At 37.3% G+C, this 20,953-nt stretch overlaps 3 protein-coding genes across 11 annotated transcripts; 2 read left to right on the forward strand and 1 right to left on the reverse strand.

Moving 5' to 3' along the window:
• Window positions 1–56: 56 nt before the first annotated feature.
• LOC122414657 (dynein regulatory complex protein 8-like) lies at window positions 57–1,738 on the forward strand. Of its 2 annotated transcripts, XM_043426151.1 has the most exons (5): window positions 57–181; window positions 369–491; window positions 558–678; window positions 846–1,056; window positions 1,605–1,738. In XM_043426151.1, exons 1-5 carry the CDS (start codon window positions 85–87, stop codon window positions 1,611–1,613), a joined length of 561 nt encoding a protein of 186 aa, XP_043282086.1. In that variant the 5' UTR covers window positions 57–84; the 3' UTR covers window positions 1,614–1,738. The 2 variants fall into 2 exon arrangements, with proteins under 2 accessions (XP_043282086.1, XP_043282085.1); XM_043426150.1 differs by lacking the exon at window positions 1,605–1,738 and having other exon boundaries at window positions 846–1,128.
• On the reverse strand, window positions 1,279–3,214 carry LOC122414653 (delta(3,5)-Delta(2,4)-dienoyl-CoA isomerase, mitochondrial). The gene is made up of 6 exons (XM_043426144.1): window positions 2,998–3,214; window positions 2,735–2,885; window positions 2,436–2,652; window positions 1,956–2,236; window positions 1,629–1,755; window positions 1,279–1,510 (listed from the first exon to the last, which is right to left on the reverse strand). The coding sequence occupies exons 1-6, from the start codon at window positions 3,098–3,100 to the stop codon at window positions 1,412–1,414; spliced, it is 978 nt and encodes a 325-aa protein (XP_043282079.1). The 5' UTR covers window positions 3,101–3,214; the 3' UTR covers window positions 1,279–1,411.
• Window positions 3,215–4,659: 1,445 nt separating this feature from the next.
• Window positions 4,660–18,624, forward strand: RhoGAPp190 (Rho GTPase-activating protein 190). Of its 8 annotated transcripts, none has more exons than XM_043427524.1 (22): window positions 4,660–4,979; window positions 6,094–6,816; window positions 7,339–8,249; window positions 8,420–8,629; window positions 9,027–9,038; window positions 9,615–9,801; window positions 9,903–10,018; window positions 10,107–10,259; window positions 10,519–10,757; window positions 11,020–11,392; window positions 11,517–11,768; window positions 11,866–12,044; window positions 12,176–12,359; window positions 12,577–12,785; window positions 12,931–13,344; window positions 14,418–14,657; window positions 14,787–14,984; window positions 15,327–15,379; window positions 15,456–15,837; window positions 15,925–16,056; window positions 16,138–16,285; window positions 16,427–18,624. In XM_043427524.1, exons 2-22 carry the CDS (start codon window positions 6,646–6,648, stop codon window positions 16,623–16,625), a joined length of 4,962 nt encoding a protein of 1,653 aa, XP_043283459.1. In that variant the 5' UTR covers window positions 4,660–4,979; window positions 6,094–6,645; the 3' UTR covers window positions 16,626–18,624. The 8 variants fall into 8 exon arrangements, with proteins under 8 accessions (XP_043283459.1, XP_043283460.1, XP_043283457.1 ...); XM_043427525.1 differs by having other exon boundaries at window positions 12,595–12,785; XM_043427519.1 differs by having other exon boundaries at window positions 4,661–4,979; window positions 15,288–15,379.
• The last annotated feature ends 2,329 nt before the right edge of the window (window positions 18,625–20,953 follow it).

Genomic DNA, 20,953 nt, shown 5'->3' on the forward strand with positions numbered 1-20,953 from the left:
TAAATTCTTTCAATTTCCCAATTTATTTCTTTGAATTCAGGCAAAAATCTTTCTTGGACGTAGTTTACACAACAAATTGTAAATATGAGTATCTCATACACTGCGGATCAACCGTTCAGTCAAGCAGTCAGTCGAAAAAGCTTGATCGCGAGACGGTTATCAGCTGCACAGCTTGTTAAAGGTAATTACATTTCCATAGCGATATCGATTAAATGGATTGGTGAACTTTGTGTTTCGAATCTAAGAGCCACAAGTGGTCACGACAATTTTCATTCATTTTTCCAGAAAAGTTAGTTATACAGAATCCCAAGTTTCCATCAGAATTATTACGATTTATTGATTAATATTTTTTTCTCATCTACATAAAGTGTCAGGATCCGTGGAACAAACGTTATTGGAGAAACGAATCACCGATGCCTTCGACGTTTTCGACAATGCTCGGAGCCATGAAGTTGATGTACGAGAACTCGGAACCATTATTCGATCTTTGGGTAGGAAAGTGGTCAAAAAGTAAAATCAAAATCAATATTGAATACTTAGGAAAATTTGTTTTACAGGTTGCGTTATATCTGAAGCAGAACTACAAGAGATTCAGGTCCAAGTGGAAGACGTGGAAAACAATTGCGTCACACAAGAGCGATTCGTCGCTTATATGTCGAAAGCGATAATGGAACAAAAGTAAAATTATATTTATAGGAAAAAAATACCAATTTTATGTCGGAAGTAACATATGTTCGGTTCGAAAATCTCATTTTTCGAGTGTACGTTAAAATGAAGCAGATTAAAAAAAAATTAATTCAGTAAAAAATAGTCAATAATTGGTCAAACAAAAATTTATTTTTTAGGTATAAACCTGCTGAACCAGAGGATTTGTTGCAAGCGTTTCAGCTTCTGGATCCCGAAAATCGTGGATACGTGACACGAGCGGACCTCGAGAAAGCAATGATGGAAATCGGTGAGCCCTTCACCGAAGAAGAGATCGAAGAGATGATGTCCGTAGCCTGCGATCCTCAATCGGGCAAAATCAATTACGAGCACTACATTAATCTCTTGATCGTAAGTTTGATTGAACGAAAAATTTCGAAACGAGTCTTTCATTCTTACATCCTAGATCAATATTCCCGATGATCAAGACGTATATAAAATATACGATAAAATGGAAGCTGAGAGGTTGGCTGCCATGCCGAAAAAGCGACTTTTCTTTCAAGATATGACATTGGATTGAATATTCATTCGTAGCTCCGAAGTATGATTATGATTTGAATAAAAGAAGGTTCCTCATGGAAAATAATATATATTTTTAAAGTTTTCTTTAACGATTGTTAACATTATTCGTTTATAAAATTCTCGTCCCAGGTTTTCGTTATTAGAAAAATGCAAAAAAATTCATCATCGAATGGTTACGTTTAAATTATAATTTGGAAAAAACAGGAGCATCTCCTTTTGTTGCGGCCGCGATCGTCGCGTTCAAAAAGTCTTCGCTCTGCAGCATCGCTTCGTTCCGTCGTGCCTGTTGAAGTAAAAAAAAAAAAAAAAAAAAAAAAAAACATTGTGTTGAAATTGAAAGATCGTACAAATGAGCTCTCTATTTTTCGTGCTTCCAGGTTGAATGAACAGGCGACACTCACTATGTGATCGAGTCCTTCTTGCACTGTGTGATCTCGCGAGTAAACCATACTCAATTTCGTGCCTTGAATCGCCACTGGACTCTTTTTCGCTATTCCCTCAGCGATTATGAACGATTCGGACAGAAGTCTAGAATTTTTCATGAGAAATAGAGCCTCCAATGTTACTCGGGCTCAACAAATTGGTAAAGACACTTGATTTTTTTTACTGATATTTTTCATAGTTCACTCCCAAACTTGATGAAACGATTATGAAATTTGTGAATTCTGAGCCAAGAAAAAAATTGTGCGTAATAGTGGAATATTTGTGAAAGATCGATGAAATCTTACTGTTCCTTGTTCTCAAAGATACGGTTTACAAATCCGCACTCCAAAGCTTCTTGAGCAAAAAATTTACGCGCGGTATAGGCAAGTTCCCTGACAAGGCTATCCGACCCAATGATTTTTGGTAATCTTTGTAAAACTCCAACATCCGCAGCCATTCCCAAATCAACTTCTTTTATCTGAAACCATGCATCTTTGGTACAATAACGAATATCAGCTGCCGATATCATGTCCAACCCAGCTCCAATACAGGCATTGTGAACAGCGGCGATGACTGGCTTCTCACACTGAAACAATTGGAAATAAAAATAAATCATATTTGTAGTACTTTCAGAAAAACATTGGCAATATCAAATTCATAAGCTGCAGAATGAAATTTACATCTCTGTTTTAGAGAATAAAATCCATATTCAAATTGAATGGTACAATTACTTATTAATCGATTGTTTATTCACCTATTAATATTACATTCAATCATCAATTCACCTTTTCCAAAGCCGTGAAAGCTTCTTGGTAATTTTTAATGATGCCTTTGAAGACTTTAGCTTTTCTTGCAATATCATTGTGCTCTGTAATTTTTTGTCCGAGTGTCACAGCATCTTGCAAATCGAGACCGGCTGTGAAAAGTTTACCAGCCCCTGACAAAACGATCGCTCTACAATCGGGATTTTCTCCGAGTTCTTCGAAACATTTGTTGAACTCGCTGAAAAAACGATGTTTCTTTCAGATTTCACGAGCTTCGATTTCATCGTGTTTCTGATTCTTTTTTTTTTTCCAAGACTCACAGCCACATTTTGGTCGAAAGTGCGTTAAGTTTCGCAGGTCTATTGAGTTCGACATGATACACAAATTCCTTCGGCACGGTGATCAAGAGTGTCTCGTAATTTGTTGCGCTCATGGCGGTCGAATATTTGGCGGTATCAATTTTCCGAAATTCTGTAAATCATCCAGATTTTAAATATGTTCCATTTGCTTCATATATATATGTACACATTAATATCTTTTCTAAGTTAAACGTTCGATTTTAGAATCAATCCAGGCTTCTCACGTTCGATAACTTTGTTGGTCAGTGTTCTTAACGCCCGATTTTGCATTTCGAATTGATTTCTAATAGAAATTTTGTTAAGATGTGTAAAAAATTGTATCGTCATAATCACTGTGAGATGCAAGAACTGACAACGTGATTGAAGTTTAAAGTCCTTTTATAGGCGCGTTTACATGGAGTGTCGCTTATGCTGAAAAGCTCCGATACGGAGCTATGCAAACGAATTAAGATAATCTTATCGTTGCGGTTGCGGCGGCTAGTCATATTAACAATCGAATGCAAGTCACGCTGGCTATCTCATGACTTCTGAAACCCGATTATAATATATATAAAAAGATTAAAATAGATTTGTGTGAGATTATAATAACCCGTCAGTATATATAGTTTGTGCTACTTCGCCAACGTTCCGAAACTAATTTCTCGATTTATAACAATAAACGAGAGTAAAGAACATTAATTTTTTGAAATATGAATCCTTTTGGTTCCAGGCAAACAAAAATCACATTGAAATCGTTGATCGTTACTTATAATTATTGCTGATTTTTCGCTAGTTCGCTCATTGTATTTGTATTTTCGCTGAGCATTGATTTAAGAGGATGGATCAGTCGGTATATCTCAACCGTGAGTGCGAGAGAGATAGCTGCAAATTTCGAAATCGAAATTCTTTGACACAGTTTGACCGATTAAAAAAAGGCTCTGTCAGTCGATTTTTGCCATTGTCCTGCGTAGGCTGAAAGAGCCTTTTTTCAATCGGTCAAACTGTGTCAAAGAATTTCGATTTCGAAAATTTCAAGTGAGGTTAGTCGACTGATCCTTATTCTTAAGTGATAGATGATAGATCACCTTAAATTCAGAACGAGCTCTTGGCGGCCCGCGGCGGTAGTGGGGAGGATTCATTTTTTCTACTTCGCAAGGTTTACCAATCTGACTGCAGTGCCGCCAACTTGTGAGTATTTGTCAATGCATAGGTTAGTTTTAAATGGTTTTAAAACTGTACAGTTTTTGTGAAATAAATAACAAGATGATGATCAATGATGGAAATGGTAAATTAGTTCATGCTGGGTGAAATGATGATCCTGAATAAATGCCGGAAATGTGATATAAAATCAATTGAATACACTGCTTAAATTGATGGCAGTTTCCATGAGGAAAATTTGGTAATCATGCATCATCTGGACAAGAAAATATAATTATTTTTGTCCAGTTTTCGAACACACCACAAGGTTATTCGAGGTACCGCGTGGCGGTTATTGCAATATTTATTTCTAAAATCCTCTCAACTCGTTATATAAGTGCAAACACAATACAATTGTACTCAATTCTGTTAAATAAAAAATACGGCTCATCTCAAGCATGAACAAAAGAAACTAGATGATGATAAATAGGCTTTCCCCTTCCTTATCCCGAATTCTATGAATGAGAAGTCATGTAGTCATTCAATAAAAATTTCAATGAAGCGTTCTTTTGTATCGCATTCAAAATGGATAATGCTGCAAATTCGAATGAGAGTTGCGACGTCTTTGTCTTTCGTCGGTATGCGTGTCTTGCATTAGAAAGGGTCGTAAAAAATTTCGGCGTCAGAGAAAAAAGCTTGCACCTTTTTTTTCTAAAAGCGTTTTCCTTTAAAAACGGTATGGTAAGTATATAGCATATATGGTATTGGTGGGAAAAGTGGGGGGTTTGCTATATTGTACTAACCAAAAGAAAAACATTATTCGCCGTGTGCCCACCCACCAAGATGGCTCCATTTCGGAGCAGTACTCGATATTTGACGTGAAGTTATTTACATGCGTGTAATTTCAATCTTGTTTCGTGATGAGACACAGGCATCTCGAATGCAATTGAAAGGTATTCGTTCTATCGAATAAACATATGAGTGGCAACCTAAGTGCGCGATAATTACGAGTTTAACGTGAGTTATCGGATTTTACAAGTGCTATATTAACGAAATAGGAGAGTGGACGGCCGGCTGGCGTGCCAGACAGGTCAGAATATAGTAATACTATATACATGTATATTTTACATGTATATAGAAATACACAAATACACAGGTTTAATATATACATATATATCGACACTTTTCTTCGCGAGCTTTTCGTGTTTGAGCATCGCGTTTGTACGAGAGGTAACATGCTCCACAATATACCACCGAATTTTATTAGTCACCGCACGATTTACATTTGTAATAATTTTAGCACTCGAACGAATCGCCGAAAAAATAAAGATGATTTTCCCTTGATAAAAATCAAGAAAAATCCTGTCGACATCGCGAGGGGGGCGCGGAGAAAAATCCTTTTATCCTGGATTCGATTACCCGAAAAATTTTTCCACTGCAAAATTTACGATGAGCTCTGAACCATTATTATTGATTTTTGGTATTACTGTCATTTCAAAATTTCTTGAGAAATTTTTTTTATTCGAGCCATACCCCCGACCCCTCAACAATCACGGCCAACCACGACCCCGTGACAACCCGGAAAGCGAATGTATCGCCCATCGATCACGTCAATGAGATGCCGATTACAATTCATTCCTTGCCGTTTGATTTAACCCTCCGCGAAAACCATCCACTAGGTGTTTTTTATCGTAATTTTTCGTCTCAAATTCCGGCACTTAAATGTTGCAAGATTTCGCACGAAACGTGCAAAGATCGAATCGAAATTTGAGAGGAAATAAATTGATCAGTAAGCGTGAGGATTTTATCGGCATCCGTACCTATAATTATTTCATTTCGAATTATCATTCCATTCTATTTATTTTTCTATCTATGTACGGGTAGGGATCTGAATTAATTCTCAAAGAGGCAATGAGAATGGTTTTCCTATTGGGCAACATTAAAAACTTCCACTGATTTTTTTTTTTTTTAATCAGAACTTGGCGTTATATTATGCATGCGGTAAGAAACACAAAACGACGAGCATGCTGGAATATATCTTCTGAAAAGTATACTTGATCGCAGTCATATAGTAATTATTGTCAAAACTTATTATTTACTTCTCCCAAAATCATATCAATTGTGGAAAAATGCGCTCTTACATTGATTACATGAATTATACAACCGCATCAAACTTATTTGTATATTTTTTTGGTTATTTGCAGAATTGAACGAGTACATAAATATAGAAATATATATCAATGTATACAGTGCCATAAATGATTGCTCTAGAGCTTTGTGAAAAAAACTTAACAAGAATAGAGTCTAAGTTCAAACGTCCTGGTTAACGTTTCATTAAGAAAAATTCAAAGGAGACCAACGCACGATTTGATAGCAGACAAAATAAATCAAATGCAACAAATAATTTTTACACGTCGCTCTCTAATGATTGACAATACAAATTTTGCAATAATGGGATACGTTGAAGAAGAATGAAGCGAGGAAAAATAAAGTAAAGAACAAAGGAATCTGCCATTTGGGCAAAAATGTTGCCAAAGGAGATTTTTACAAATTTCTAGAGCGCCAAATAAAAAGATTTGTTGAAAAAGTCAAGAGACTTCAGTCTTATCCCCTTCGCTTCTCATTGGCGCTCGATTCTATCTAATCATCGGTGGACTTCCAAGGGCAGCAGAGTGAGAGAGAGAAGAAAACAAAACGCTAATTCATTTTCATGGCTACTGGTACATAACATTTCACACCTAAACAAGATCCTAATCATGGCGCGAAAGAGCGATAATTTGAAGAGCATAAATGTCGCCGTTGTTGGCCTTTCGGGCATCGAAAAGGACAAGGGTCAGGTCGGTGTCGGGAAATCTTGTTTATGTAACAGATTCATGAGGTCTCTATCCGACGACTACAGCGTTGATCACATTTCTGTATTATCACAGGTAATCTCAATTTCCTTATTTCTATCTATAGAAAATAATGTTTTATTGATTAATTTTTGAAGGGCTCGAAACAAAATAAAATAGGAATATGAAAAATCTTATTGAATTTTCCTATTCTTTCTGACACAATCGTTTGTGCTATTTCAGAGGAAATTTATATAGAGGAAATAATCATAATTTACGATTTTCACGGTTGTTAAACCAATTGCCAATTAGCCTCACATTCACAATGACCTCTTCACGGAGATAATGTCCCCAATAAAATGAGTGCTGGATACTTTCTCAAATTTTTATATATGAATAGCAATGCTTCTGATTAATAAATAAAACCAAATCACCTCTGAAAAAACAAAGAGTTATTCCTGTGGAGTTGAACAGTAATAATTAGTTAACGAAATTTTTTTTTTATTAAATGATTGAAATGTTGTTGAAGTTTTTGCATTATCGCAAGGAAGTTTCCTTTTACAATGGGAAAACAAATGTTTCGCTTTTTTCTAATGAATCGTTCGATTTGTATTTCAGTCGGATTTCAGTGGTCGTGTGGTGAACAATGATCATTTTTTGTACTGGGGCGAAGTGTTAAAATTGGCAGAGGATGGAACAGAGTTTCAATTTCAAGTGATAGAGCACACGGAATTTATTGACGATGCGTCATTCCAGCCATTCAAAGGTGGAAAAATGGAGCCATACGCGAAAAGATGCGCGTCGACGAAAATAACGAGCGCCGAAAAATTAATGTACATTTGCAAAAATCAATTGGGTATTGAGAAGGAATACGAGCAAAAAGTATTGCCCGATGGTAAACTAAACATCGATGGTTTTTTGTGCGTCTTCGATGTGAGTGTCGTGCCGAATCGTACGATAGAGAAACAAGTTGAAATCGTAGCGAATATCCTTAATAATTTGGTCAAAACGAAAAAGCCGGTTGTTCTTGTTACGACGAAGAACGACGACGCGAACGAGCAATACGTCAAAGAGGCTGAAAAATTGGTCATGAGAAAGGAATACAAAAATTCAATATTCATCGTCGAAACTTCCGCTCACGAAAACATTAATATCGATCTTGCTTTTATGCTCCTCGCTCAGACAATCGATAAAACTAAAATACGTAGCAAAGTTGTACCATTCGCTGAAGCTGCCAGAGCCCGTAAAGAACTTCTCGACATGTCGACCGAGTCTCTGCAACGACTCGTTAGAATACACGTTACCGACTACCGTGCACTCTGGTCACAAGCCTCCAAGAAACTTGGACAGCATAAAGAATTCACCAACTTCGTTGAATTATTCGGTATCGATGCTACTCAAAGATTATTTCGAAGACACATAAAAAAACTCAAAGACGAACAAGTTGCTAAGAAAATTCAGGGCTACCTCGATATGCTGCCGGAAATACTTCACGAAATTTGCCCGGATATTTCGAATTTGATAAACGAGTGAGTTTTTATAAATTACTATTTTTCTTTCACTTGATCAAATTACTAAAATTTCGCAGTCTTTCGTTTTTGCTTTTTAATAATCTAGCAATCGGATCTCCTGATCCAAATATCTTTAGAGAAACGTGCTCTTGGATAATTCGCTCGAAAATAATGCATTTTTTCATCAGAGAGTGGTCAACTGTGCAGCAATACATAAAAGAACATCCAGACTTTCATCAACACTTTTACGAGTGTCCCGAGGATATATCGTGGATCGATTATGACTTTGGTGAAAATAATAGCACAAAGGTACCGTACGATGTTCTGGAAACACCGGAAGCTGAGACCGTCTTTAAGAATCACATTAACGCTTTGCAACAAGAGCAAAGACGACTCGAGTGAGTATGAAGTTGTTACTCCATTCGGCAAATCAAATATTTCAATCCTCAAAACAAAACCGATACATATTTGTCATAGAAAATCCATTTTTAATCAGTATATGTTTGACTGTTTAATAGAGTCACTCTAAATTTAAAAGTTCGGCTAGCACGAAAATGGAAATTTTTGTTACGAATGTTAAATTATAAGTTCCTGCGACATAATCACTCGGAAATGGCCCTTTTCATCGTATCTCGGGAGTTATAATTCCGTCTTTACAAAACCACTGGAATTATCTTCAAATTGAGGAATTATTTCGAATGAATTATACAAAATTCGTGTATCTGTGTACATGTTTAATGGTAAAACTAATTAACTAATGCTTTGCTTCGTTCTGGGTGGCGTTTCTTAATGCAGACTCCCCAAAAGGTAATAAAAATCTCTCTCTTTCTCTTTCCCTCTCTGTGTTTTGCCTTACTCTACATACTTTTTCGCATGAATATCGCATGCAAGAATATTTAGTGGACAATATGGGAAAAAGCTTGATGACGGACATAAAATCAATGGGGCAACCTTGTTGGGTTAAAAATAACTATTGTTTCATTGATAAATTAATAATATTTCATTTTTCCATATTAGTACTATTATTTTTATTTTCAATGAAGCAATTCAATAAAATAGTCGTGTAACCGATGTGTTGTTTAAACTTACGTCTTCGTCGAGTCCTTCGGTGCATTACGAACGTGACAAGAAATCTGATATTTGTTACGGTGGCTTGCGGTTTCGCAGTCACACGGGCAGCCTATACGTATTGAAATTTCTTTTCTGTTGTTTTTTTTTTTTAATCACTTTATACAATGCAATATTTCTCGAGGGTTTTTTACGCTTTAATAATGTCGTTCAATCTATTTGTGACTGTAAACTTTCTCAAATTCTCGTCAAATCTTTTGAAGCTAACGATTTGGTGTGTCAGATAACTAAATCAAGTTTCTAATCATTCAACAGATGGAAAAAACAGTTCAAACAATTACTGGAGGAAACCGGTTACGTCACACCCGGCAAACATTTGTCCGAGGTGAGAGTACTGTTCATGGGTCGAGAGTGCTTCGAAGCTCTTTCCCATCACGATTGCCAGGAAATTTATGATCAACATCAAAAGGAAATCATTGAAAGAGCCAAACACAGTTTTCAAGTAAGGAAACCACTCGGAAATTTGTTGCTTCCATCGTAAAATCGAACGCGATCTGTTTTTTAAGGCGAACTTGAGTTATTTATCAGTTTTTTTTTTTTCAGGAATTGCTTTTGGAACATGCCGACCTTTTTTATCATTTCAAAAGCATAGCACCGTCGGGCACTATCACGCAGGACGACATCAAAGAAATAACGGACGCGCTGCTTGACGACTTTAGGTAGAATATCATTCGCGTTTAACAACGCTCGATTAATATATAAATACTTAAAATTCAATACTGAATGATATTTTGTTTTAAACACCAGATATAAGGCACTGGACAGACTCGATCAAGACAGGAAGTTGATGCTCTTCCAGCATCTTGGTTTCGTGCATTGTCCCATCAGGGAACATTGTCCAGCATTTCCAAATTGTATGGACGCACTCATAGAACGAATACTCGGAACAAAAGCGCACAGGTTAAAAAAACATCATTGCAATCTACCGTTCGCTGGTTCATGAAAAAACAAACTATTTTTACAGACCATTTCTCGCAGATGTTCGCACAGCAATGAAAATTCATAAGGGCCAATAATTTTTAGTCTCAGTTTTACTTGACATTATTTTTTCATGGATCGTAAAAGAAAGCGAATAAAAATAGAATTTCGAGCGGAAAGGGTCAAAAGACATTACAATGAATAATTCGATCGAACCTCTGAACTCTCTGAATTGCAATAGACCTTCGTCATGGAACCACAGCAGTCAGTGGCAATTGACATCGGACAACAATCAATTGAATCTCGTGATACTGGGCAGCAACGGACTCGGCAGCGAATTTGCTCGAGAAATTAAAACTCAAACGGAGGACGATGAGGTCGAGATCGATTGTCAGCTGTACACACTCGGTTATCGAGTTATTGATGGTGACGTTGGATTGCCTCATAACTCGTTTACAACTTCTGATTTTATGCCTCACGGTGAGTCATTCGCACGTTCACGCTATTACGTTTATTTTATTTTTCGCTGCAGTTTATCCCCTTCTATTTCATGCAGGAAAATCGATTGTTCGAGCGATTACATGATTCACAGTTTTCAATTATTTCTAGTAACGTCACTATTTAATAAAACGTTTTCTCTGTGTATTCATTATGTCGGTATTCAAAAGTTGGAAGAATTATAATTCATTACGTCATCGTTCCCCGTACGATTTTGTGGTTCATTAATCAATTTTTTTCCCAGGCTCATTCTGTATCTACGCAAACGAGGATTCTTTCGAATATATTCGCTCCTCACTGGAGAAAACATTGTTATCAAATTTGGAGCAAGAGGATCGATTACCTTTCCAAGGCTTACCGATCGTGATAATGTTCGTACCCGATGTGAATATCGATGAAATGGAAGCAATACGCTTGAGAGAAGAAGGCCAGAGTCTCGCTGACAGCCTACAATGCCCATTCATCGACGTTTGCATCGAAGATTTGGAACAGGACAAACGCTTCCCAACTCCTCTGGTCAAAGATGCGCTACAACAGCTCATCCAGTCGATTAATCATCGTGCCGGCTTTCTCAATATTTATCAGAGTGTTATCGAGTGTCTCGAGCCTGATATAAGGTGAAAGCATCATTGTTATTTGAAAAATTACAAAAACAAAGGTCGAAAAACTTTTTGATATTGGTTAAATCTATCGTTTCGTCGACTATTCATCAAAAAATGTTATTTTGCTACTGAATTTCAGGATAATCATGTGCATGTTCTGCGGCGATCCTTATTCAGTGGAAAATGTTCTCGGTCCTCTTTTGAGTCATCAGTGTTGTTTTCTGAGCGGTGAAAAATCCATCGTGCTCGAAACTTTCCTGGGTGAATCGAAGCGACGAGTTGAAGTCATAATATCGAGTTTTCACGGAGCTAATGCGTTCAGGGACGAGCTCGTGCATGGTTTCATTCTCGTTTATTCGACAAAAAGAAAAGCTTCTCTCGCCACGCTCAAGTGAGTTTGAAAAAAAATATATTTTCCGTGCTAAAAGTCGAGATAATTATTTATCAAATTTCTTCGATCGTAAATTCGTTGCATTTGACCTTTTTAGCGCATTTTCAATGAACATTCCCAATCTGCCTATACAAATAATGGCAGTCACAGACACCGGAGGTGCCAACGCATTTTTCAGCAGCGAACTCAGTCATTTGCTCATTACCGAAGGAAACGCCACTGCTGATAGATTGCAGGCACATTTTATGACATCTGCTTCAAGTTGCCAGCAGAAAAGTAAGGCAACATTATGTATATCAAAGAGATTGAAAATTAACAATATACTGAAATTTTGTTTTTTTTTTTATAAATACATACGTTTTGAAAACTTCTGGGCAATCTTATTGAAATGCTATTTTTTCTTGCAGCTGCATTTTACACTCCCTTCTTCAAAGAGGTGTGGGAAAAGAAACCAGAAATTGAGCAAGCTTTTAACATGGAAGAACCTGGTAATTTGAATGACAGTGGCGAAGGTACTTTGGAGTATTCGGCACTCCATCCGATGCCACCACCTCGGCACGAGAGTTACCATCTTCAGACGCCGGATGATGGGTAAGATATTTCAACATGAATACGATGGAAATTACTTTTTGTTGGAAATAAAAAATATTTTTGTTTTAACACTGTTCATATTCGACAAACTTTGTTATTTGATGTTTCTCGTTTAACGATATTTCGAGAAATTGTTGATTATCCTTCTGCATATTGTTTTCGGCTGATTTTGTTCAAAGAAGACTCTGAAATACCGTATAAATCTAACGCGAAGCAGTATGTCTGTAACTTTTAGGAGCGGTTCGGAATCATATGAGCAGCTCACACCGGACGGTGATCTTGGTGAGACCGGATTGAACGAGCAGTTCGTCGACAACAGAGCAACACCGAGCGACGATAGCGACATTTACAGCCAGGTCGATTTCCATCGCGAGGAAAGGGAACGCGAATTGCTCAAAGGAGGCGATCTCGCCAACAAATTATCCGGTTATTATATTTTTTTCTCTACTTATCACTTTCATAAGAACGTATTCCCAAAAATAATAATTCATTCGAATATCGAAATTGAAGAATCAACTCCGAGCTGCAAATTCGTCTCAATGATATTGATGATTTTACATTCGGTGATCAGGTTGGGTCAAGGACACGTTCATGCATCAAGATGGAGTGACAAACAGTTATTCGCACAGGGCGTTCACAACGGGGAGACGACATATTTCGCAGACAAAGCCGAGACCAAAGGGAAACAGTCAGACGCTCAAGCAACCGGGTAAAATAAATCTTAAAGATTTCTCGAACGTAACGGATGCGATAGCGCGTATGACTATCGGTGAAAAGGACGAGCACGCGTCGAAGATGAGCCTCGGACACGCGCCACTCGCGATACCGGAGCTTGTTGATCTTGGCTCCGAGTACGCACACCCGAAGGACGTCGTATCAAATCTTTACTCCGGTTACGATGGCGAATATACTTACGCACTTGTACAGGACTCGATCGCTAACAACAAGTCCAAGTTGCGTCACAGACGCGAGAAGGGACAGCCGTGTAAGTTAAGGCGTTTGATTTTAGCGGCAGAGAGATAGCCATTCGTTTAATTTTTCGATTACATCGCCCTATTGTCGGCTCTATATATAAATTTTACTTGATTGATATTTAAACTTCTTTTTCGTTTACCAGAGGCTACTTCGTTCACTTTTCTGTGCAGCTAAATGACAATTGTCACTGTGCAATGTTCAAGCTTGGGTGTTTTTTGCCAGGAACATTCCCCAGAGCTACCATTTAATAAAAAAAAAAAACAAAGATTCTGTGGTTTGATGAAATTTCTTGACTGTAAATCAAAAACCATCAATTGTAAATTTAAAAACATAGAAAAAATGTTCACTTCCGCCGAGAAATATCAATACTATGATTTTCTATCAAATGTAATCGAAAAATTAGACCGTTTTTTAGGAGGATAATTAACCCTTTGACGATAAGTGGGAACGTAGGGTTCCCACTGAATACCAAATTTGCAGGTATTTATACGAAATAATAGATACAATATTTTCATATTGATGTTACTCGTTTGCACGAAATATTTTAATCTTTCATGTTTTATGTTTATATGTGTTTAGATTAAAGCTCCAATTCACTCGAATTTTTTCCTTTAATAAGATAAAAATTCATTGTATCGAACAGCAATATAATTTGCCACTCGTTCAAGTGGATAATGTTAAAGGGTTAAATAATCCATCCGAGAGACTTGGTCTGTTGAAAAATCCGTCGCCACAGGTTGTTAAGCATCGATTATTACTTCGATCTTTGGCTCGTCGCTTCGTCGTTCAATTGATGTGAAGGAGCTTACTTTACTTGGACACTAAATATTTACATAACGTTTTCTTTATCTCCAACGTGTGTATGACGTGCGATCGTATTTAAATTTTTTTAAAATAGCAACTCAATGCACCAAGAGAAAAATGAGGCAAAGTCAACTTTAGTAAATAAAAAAAAAAGTATGAAAATATGTTTAAGCAGACTTTTAATAATTCTTCTTGTCATTCCGTTGACTTTGCAATAATTCTCTCGGTTTTTGTTTTCTATATTTGATATAGCATTTTGGACTTTTTCCGCTTTTGCAGCTTACAGTGACTCGGACTCGGAGTGGAGTTCATTGGAGAGACAGAGGGTGGCTGATGTGATTGGTATGTCGGAGAAAAAACCAGCGAGTTATAGACGCACGCGTAAGAAACGTACGGCCATTCCAGTGGCAACGCCAAAAGTACCGTCGTTAGCAAGCATGGGAAGTGGCGATGGTATAGTCGGTCTAAATTATAGCCTTAAAGAAGACAAGAATTGGCGAATCGATCCCACCGAAAGAAGTACGATTTTACTTTATTATTACCAGTTTTTTTTTTTTTTTTTTTTTTAATATATATTCGAAAATTTGCAATGATCCCCTCGAATCCTGCCAGTTTTCTCCTTGAATAAGGTAGTCCATTATCTTTCAGTATCCAGTGAAACTCCGGATAGCTCAGAGTCCAGCGAACCGGAACACGCTACCAGACCAAGATCGAAACAGAATAAACATGCTGCGGTTAGTTTGAGGAAACGATTCGGAAATTCTCTCCAACACCAACATTTGGCAGCCACGCTGCAGCATCCCTTCAACCTCAAGCATATGACCCAGGAAATGTTCAGTGCTGCTTGTAAGTAATGGAAGGTTCAAGAAAATCGAACATGCTAAACTCCTGCATAGAATGTTTCATCGTCGAATTCGGTTTATTCACAAAATAACCTGTTTTCGAATATCAATGTGAAATGATCATGCATATTGCTAATTGGACATTGGTTATTCGGAGTTTTAGTCCGCGATAAAAACCACAAAAAATTTCCAACATTCCAGTTTATGAAAAATCTTGATGTCCCAGAAAGTGACAATCTGTTACGAAAAGCTTTAAACGGTCTCGAACGATACTTCATTCATGAAATTTGCGAATGTTCTCTTATAGCAAGGCAGAGGAGTGACAATACATTCGGTAACATTCCAGATGATGAGTCGAGTCTAGACGTCTCTTCACCGAGGGAGATAAACTCACCCAGTGTGAGTATTTCGCTGGTACGAAAATCTCAAGAAACAAAAATTGGAATTCAAGAAAAAATCTGTGTTTTTCCTACAGTTTGGTATCCTGACCAAGGGAAAAGATCTCGAGAAGCTATCGAGAAAAAAGGACAAGCAAAAGGCGAAGGAGGACGAGAAACTGGAGAAACGTAGACAGAAAGAAGAGAAGCTCAAAAAAAATGCTGAAAAAGAGAAAGAGCGTGAGAAAAAGAAACAAGACAAAATCAAGCAGACGAAGGGCAACAGCGGCGGAACTATTTCGGGACAATCGCAACAGTCGCTCATCGAAGACTTCGCTCAAAGTGATACCAATCGGATACCACTTTTTCTCGAAAAATGCGTACATTTCATTGAAGATGAAGGTCTCGACTCTGAAGGCATCTACAGGGTTCCTGGCAATCGCGCTCATGTAGAACTGCTCTTTCAAAAATTCGAAGAAGGTATAAAAAGACGAGAAAAGCTTCTCAACCTCATACTTTCCTATCCCTTAATAACCTTTATCTATATTTTCACATACTTTTTTCCAGATGGCAATGTGGACATACACTCTTTAGACATTCCTGTGAACGCTGTAGCAACGGCACTAAAAGACTTCTTTTCCAAGAGGCTGCCTCCGCTCATCGACAAAGAACGGATGTCCGAGCTCGAGGACATTTCTGGTGAGCTTTTCTCGTGACACAAAACTAATAACACGTTTTTTTTGCATACTGAATAACTTGATAAATTCAATTGGTCACCAGGTGCTCGTGGTATCAGCAAACCCATGTCGGCGACTTGCATGAATATGGAAGATCGAAGTTGCAGATTACTCGCTCTCCGACTTATGCTCAACAAACTTAATCCAGTCAACTTCGACGTTCTTAAATTCATCTTTCAACATTTCGTCAAGTGAGTTGATTCATATTTTTCGAAATATTTACTAGGCAAAGGGGCAAACTTATATTCCGAACGTGTTACTCCACTGAACGAACCAAAAATGAGTTGTTATTTTTTGTACAATTTGTTTTCACAAAATTGATAATTTTTCAGAGTCGCCGAGAATTGCAAATTGAACAGTATGGATAGCAAAAATTTGGCAATTTGTTGGTGGCCGACGTTGTTGCCGATCGAGTTTAACGATCTTGGAAGGTTCGAGGCGATGAGGCCGTACCTGGAAGACGTAGTTCAAACGATGATAGACCAATATCCATTCCTATTTTGCGACAAGGAAGCGATTGTCATGGTTTAGTGACGAAATACGAAGGAATAGAATCACTGGGTGAGTCGCGTCTCGAAATGTTGAGTGAGGACTTCTGATCGGTGTGTAAAGGAGAGAAGAAAATGGAAAAGAGAGAAGCGAAAACCCAACAAAATGGAGAAACATAAATCGCGAGGAAACTCGGAGTTATTTGTCAGAAAAATTCCAAAGTTTCATAGGGACAAAAGTACTCCGAGAACGGGAAGCAAAAACGAGATTTTTTTAATAGCTGTTAATTAACAATCACGCATAGTGCTTGGTCCTTTATCATAAAAAAAAACAAACAAACATAAATACGATTAAAACGAAACGACTCGAAGGGGAGAAAAGAGAGAAAAAAAACAAAGTTTCGCACCTACGGATTTTGTACGACTGACCAACTTTGAAAAAATTCGCGTCGCCAGTCAATAGCGATGGATATTTTATCATTTTAATTATCCTCTATTATATCCTCTCGGTAATTCGGGAACAAGATTTTCGACATCGAGAGTTCTTAATCATGCGTCGATTGTATAATGGAGAGTCAATCCATAAGTGTCATAGAGAAAAGTGAAAAAACGAAACGGAATGAGAAAGGGGAAAGCCAAGGGAAATGGTATAAGTGTCATGTTGGATGTATCGGGTAAAACAAACGACCTATTTATTATTGATATGCAAATATTGGCAAGCGTATAGCAAGTAAGCGCGGTCGAGAGTATATCGTTGTAGCTTTATTTGTCTTTTTGTCCTTTTTCTTTCGTTTATACTTTTTATTTGCGGTGAAAAGGCAAATGAAAGACAGTCGCATAAATATGAGTGGAAATGGGAACTGTCATTTGACTCGTCACGTTTTACGGGGGTTTGTTCAAAAGTAGAACAAAAACAGAAAATATCTTGTCGTAGATTACAAGGAAACGGACAGAAACTTGTAGAAATCCTCTCAAAAAATGCTTCTTTTTATACGTAGAGAATTAATTGTTGCAGGGATCAAATATTAGTCGTCTCATACCCTGGAAACAAAAATCATGGCCATGTAAATAAATTTTTGAGATGTTCCTCGCCCATTATCGTCACAAAACAAGCGAACAAAACTTTGAAAACATTATTTATAATTTTTATCATTCAAATCATGTTTTTTTTTGTAAGATCTGCTATTTTTACGATTTTTTAGAAAAACGTGGTCTGTCTGTCCGATTAGTGCCATAGTTTGTAAAACGTCAGATTAAGAAAAAATAATTGGAAAAAACTTGAAAAAGTTATTGCGACCCAAGGCCATTTTATTCGTGCCGTAGACGCGCGTTCGATTTCTTCGAAATCATCGCTTTCCTTTCGAATTATTAAGAAATATTTCGAACCAACCAGGCAGCACAATCTCGATATTGAGCCCGATTATTTACAACAAATAGCTGATAGAAGAGAAAACAATTTCCATGCGCTTTCGGGAATCTCGCGTATCCGTCGATTGGAAAATGAATATTTCAAAGAAAAAAGATAAAACAGTAGGGAAGAAACCGTGCTTGAGACGCTCTGCAGAGCTTTGCAATGTGTCACAGTTACTATTATAATGAGAAAAAAGAAAAAAAAAATGAGAAAAAAAATCATGAAAATTGAGAAAGAGAATAAGTGATGGTGAAAATGTCACGAATTTTTTCGATTCAGTAAGAGAAAAAGAGAAAGAGAGATGATAAGGATTTTTGGAGAGTTGAATCTCTCTTGACTCGATCGCTCAAATCCCCTAGACACCCCCACATCCGTTTAGCCATAACGAGATTTTATACATTCGTACGTAATGTAATATTTGTGTAACGTTGTAAACAGTGAGAGGTTGAAGAACGAGATAAACGTGAGTATTGTCCTCGAGCCGTGAGATTATTTCGCCGAAATCGAATGAAGACATGAAACATACAAACAAACAAACAGACAAACAAACAAAACCAGGATCATGACAGACATGGTGGGGTTTTCAAAATGAAGGAAATAATAATAATTAAAAAAAAAAAAAAAAAAAAAACTCAAGAAATCTCCGTAATTTTAATAATAATGATGTTGATAATAACGATAATGATATTTCAATCGAGAAGCCTTTTTCGACGAACGTAGACTTTTGTCTCGTTCGCGTCTTTGCTCTCTTGTCACTATCTCGTCGAGAGGCCTCTCCAAGTGAAAAGAAAAAAAAACATTTCGGTTATCGAATAGAGCCTAAGAGTAGGAAAAAAAATTGATGAATTTTCTACGTGAATTTAAAAGGGATAAAAGAAACAATCAAAACCATGCGATTTTTCGTATTCACAGTGTCTCCCAAAAACGCGTCGACGAAAGTCGAGAACGAGTCGAATACGAAATTCATGCTTTTGGTTTGAAAACGTGAAGTGGGGAAAAACATAATTCATTAAAAATTGAAGATATTTGCAGTATTAGGGCTTTTTAGGTATTTATTATGAGGAAATAAGAAAAGCCAAAATAATCCAAAGAAATTTGGACTGATGTGTAAGTTGGAGTGGTTGATCAAAAAATTTTTCGGTTCTCTTGAGCCTCGCGTACTACATGGGAAAAGTAACATGAAAACGTCACGAAATAATGCAATGAGCTTTGCCAAATGTCAAGCTTGCACAACGATATTCATTGAAATCTCACAAACGTCAAATTTTAGTTACCAATCATCATGAAAAATGGAAAAAAGTTTTTAAAAAACTCCAACTTTCTCGAGGTACAAGAAAATTTGAAAAAAGTAAAACTCAACCATCCCGACATAAATGAATGATGAAAAATCGAAAATTATACATAATGCATCCAACATGCCGTGTGTCCTTCGATGAGGTTCGGTTTGATGCTTGACGAAAATCTGTATAAAAGGAGTTTATGCACGGAGATAACAAAAGCAAAATCCTCAATAGAAAAATGTTGTGAGACATTCGAAAGAACGATTACGTAACGAGGATGTGTTACTGAGAAAAAAATAAAGCTGAAAGAAGCAACATCACATAGGAGAAACACGATTAATTGAGTGAAGAAAGAATGAAGCTTAACGGTGGATGGTGAAATTGTCAATTGGAACAAGCACAAAGTCGAACGCGACGATGAAACGTTTCGATTAGAAGTAAACGACGAAAGAAAAAAAAACGTTAAATAATAACGAAAATCAATATTAAATTCCTCCGTTTTATCTATCATCTCTCGTTACCCCCCCCCCCCCCCCCCCCCCCCCCCCCCCCCCCCCCCGCCCCTGTGCGAAAGGAAAAGGAAACATTTCTTGAGGAAAAAACGACAAAAATCACAAAAAAAATGAATTAAGTAATAATAATTGTAAACGAAGCTTTTTAATGTGTATATATTGTTGCTTACGTTCGGCCGACGCGTGTATTCGAAGCTGCCGATCACAATTAATTATATATATTATAGTATTATTAATGAATTAATTATTCGCGTCTAGGCGTTTGTGCCGGTGACGCGAGAGGGTGAAGAATAGTGTGCGAGTGAATGTGCGCTTGTGATTTGTTTTTTTTCTTCTGAATGAGGCGATAAAACCAAAATGGTGAGAAAGAGATAAAATAGAATTTAGAAAGCGGGAGTAAGGGAGTGGGAAAGTAAAATGTGTATTAAAATAATGAGAGAACAAGTGCGAGTGTAAACGTTGTCATAGCGGGTCTCATTCTTCTTCTACTTCTACTTCGTCGAACGTTGCTCGGTCGAACGTGACGTCCGCATTTTAATTATAACGAAAAAACGGCAGAAATGCATTGAGAAACGGAGTTCATTGGAGACGCGAAGTGGGGAGAATCGGAGCAGGAGGCTGGAAAGATAAAGTGACGGTTACGTTTGTAAGATCGATTTGAAAGCGTGAAAACTTGATGGAAATTTCGGAACGCTTGTAACACGAATCACATTTTTGTCCAAATCCGTCGAGAGCTACGTGCCATTGTTTCCGTTGTAAACAAACATGTTTCGAACATTTTTTTCTAAGAATCCGGATGAAGAAATAAGAGATTCGCGAGTGAAAAAAAAAAAAAAAAAAAAACAGTTTAAAAGCGATGAATCAGATCGAAATTTGTACATTGAATATCGAACGTACGACTCGACGTTGATTTGGTAGATAAAAGTTTTCGAACCGTTCGGTATTGCGTGTGAGGAAACGTGGCTCGATATGTTTGGGAATACTTTGAATTGACGGAATCGTTGGCAGCAGAAAGCGAGTTTTTCGAATGAAACGAATAGTTGCGAGATTTAACGAAGCGAGCGAATGATAAAAATCGGGATAAGGCGAGTGACTCGAAGTCGAAGGGAATCGCGTCGTGAAATTTTGTACTCGAATCGATCAAAGTCGCATAGAAGTTAAACTCCTA

This window comes from Venturia canescens, chromosome 8, assembly GCF_019457755.1.
Source record: "Venturia canescens isolate UGA chromosome 8, ASM1945775v1, whole genome shotgun sequence".
Classification (NCBI taxonomy): domain Eukaryota; kingdom Metazoa; phylum Arthropoda; class Insecta; order Hymenoptera; family Ichneumonidae; genus Venturia; species Venturia canescens.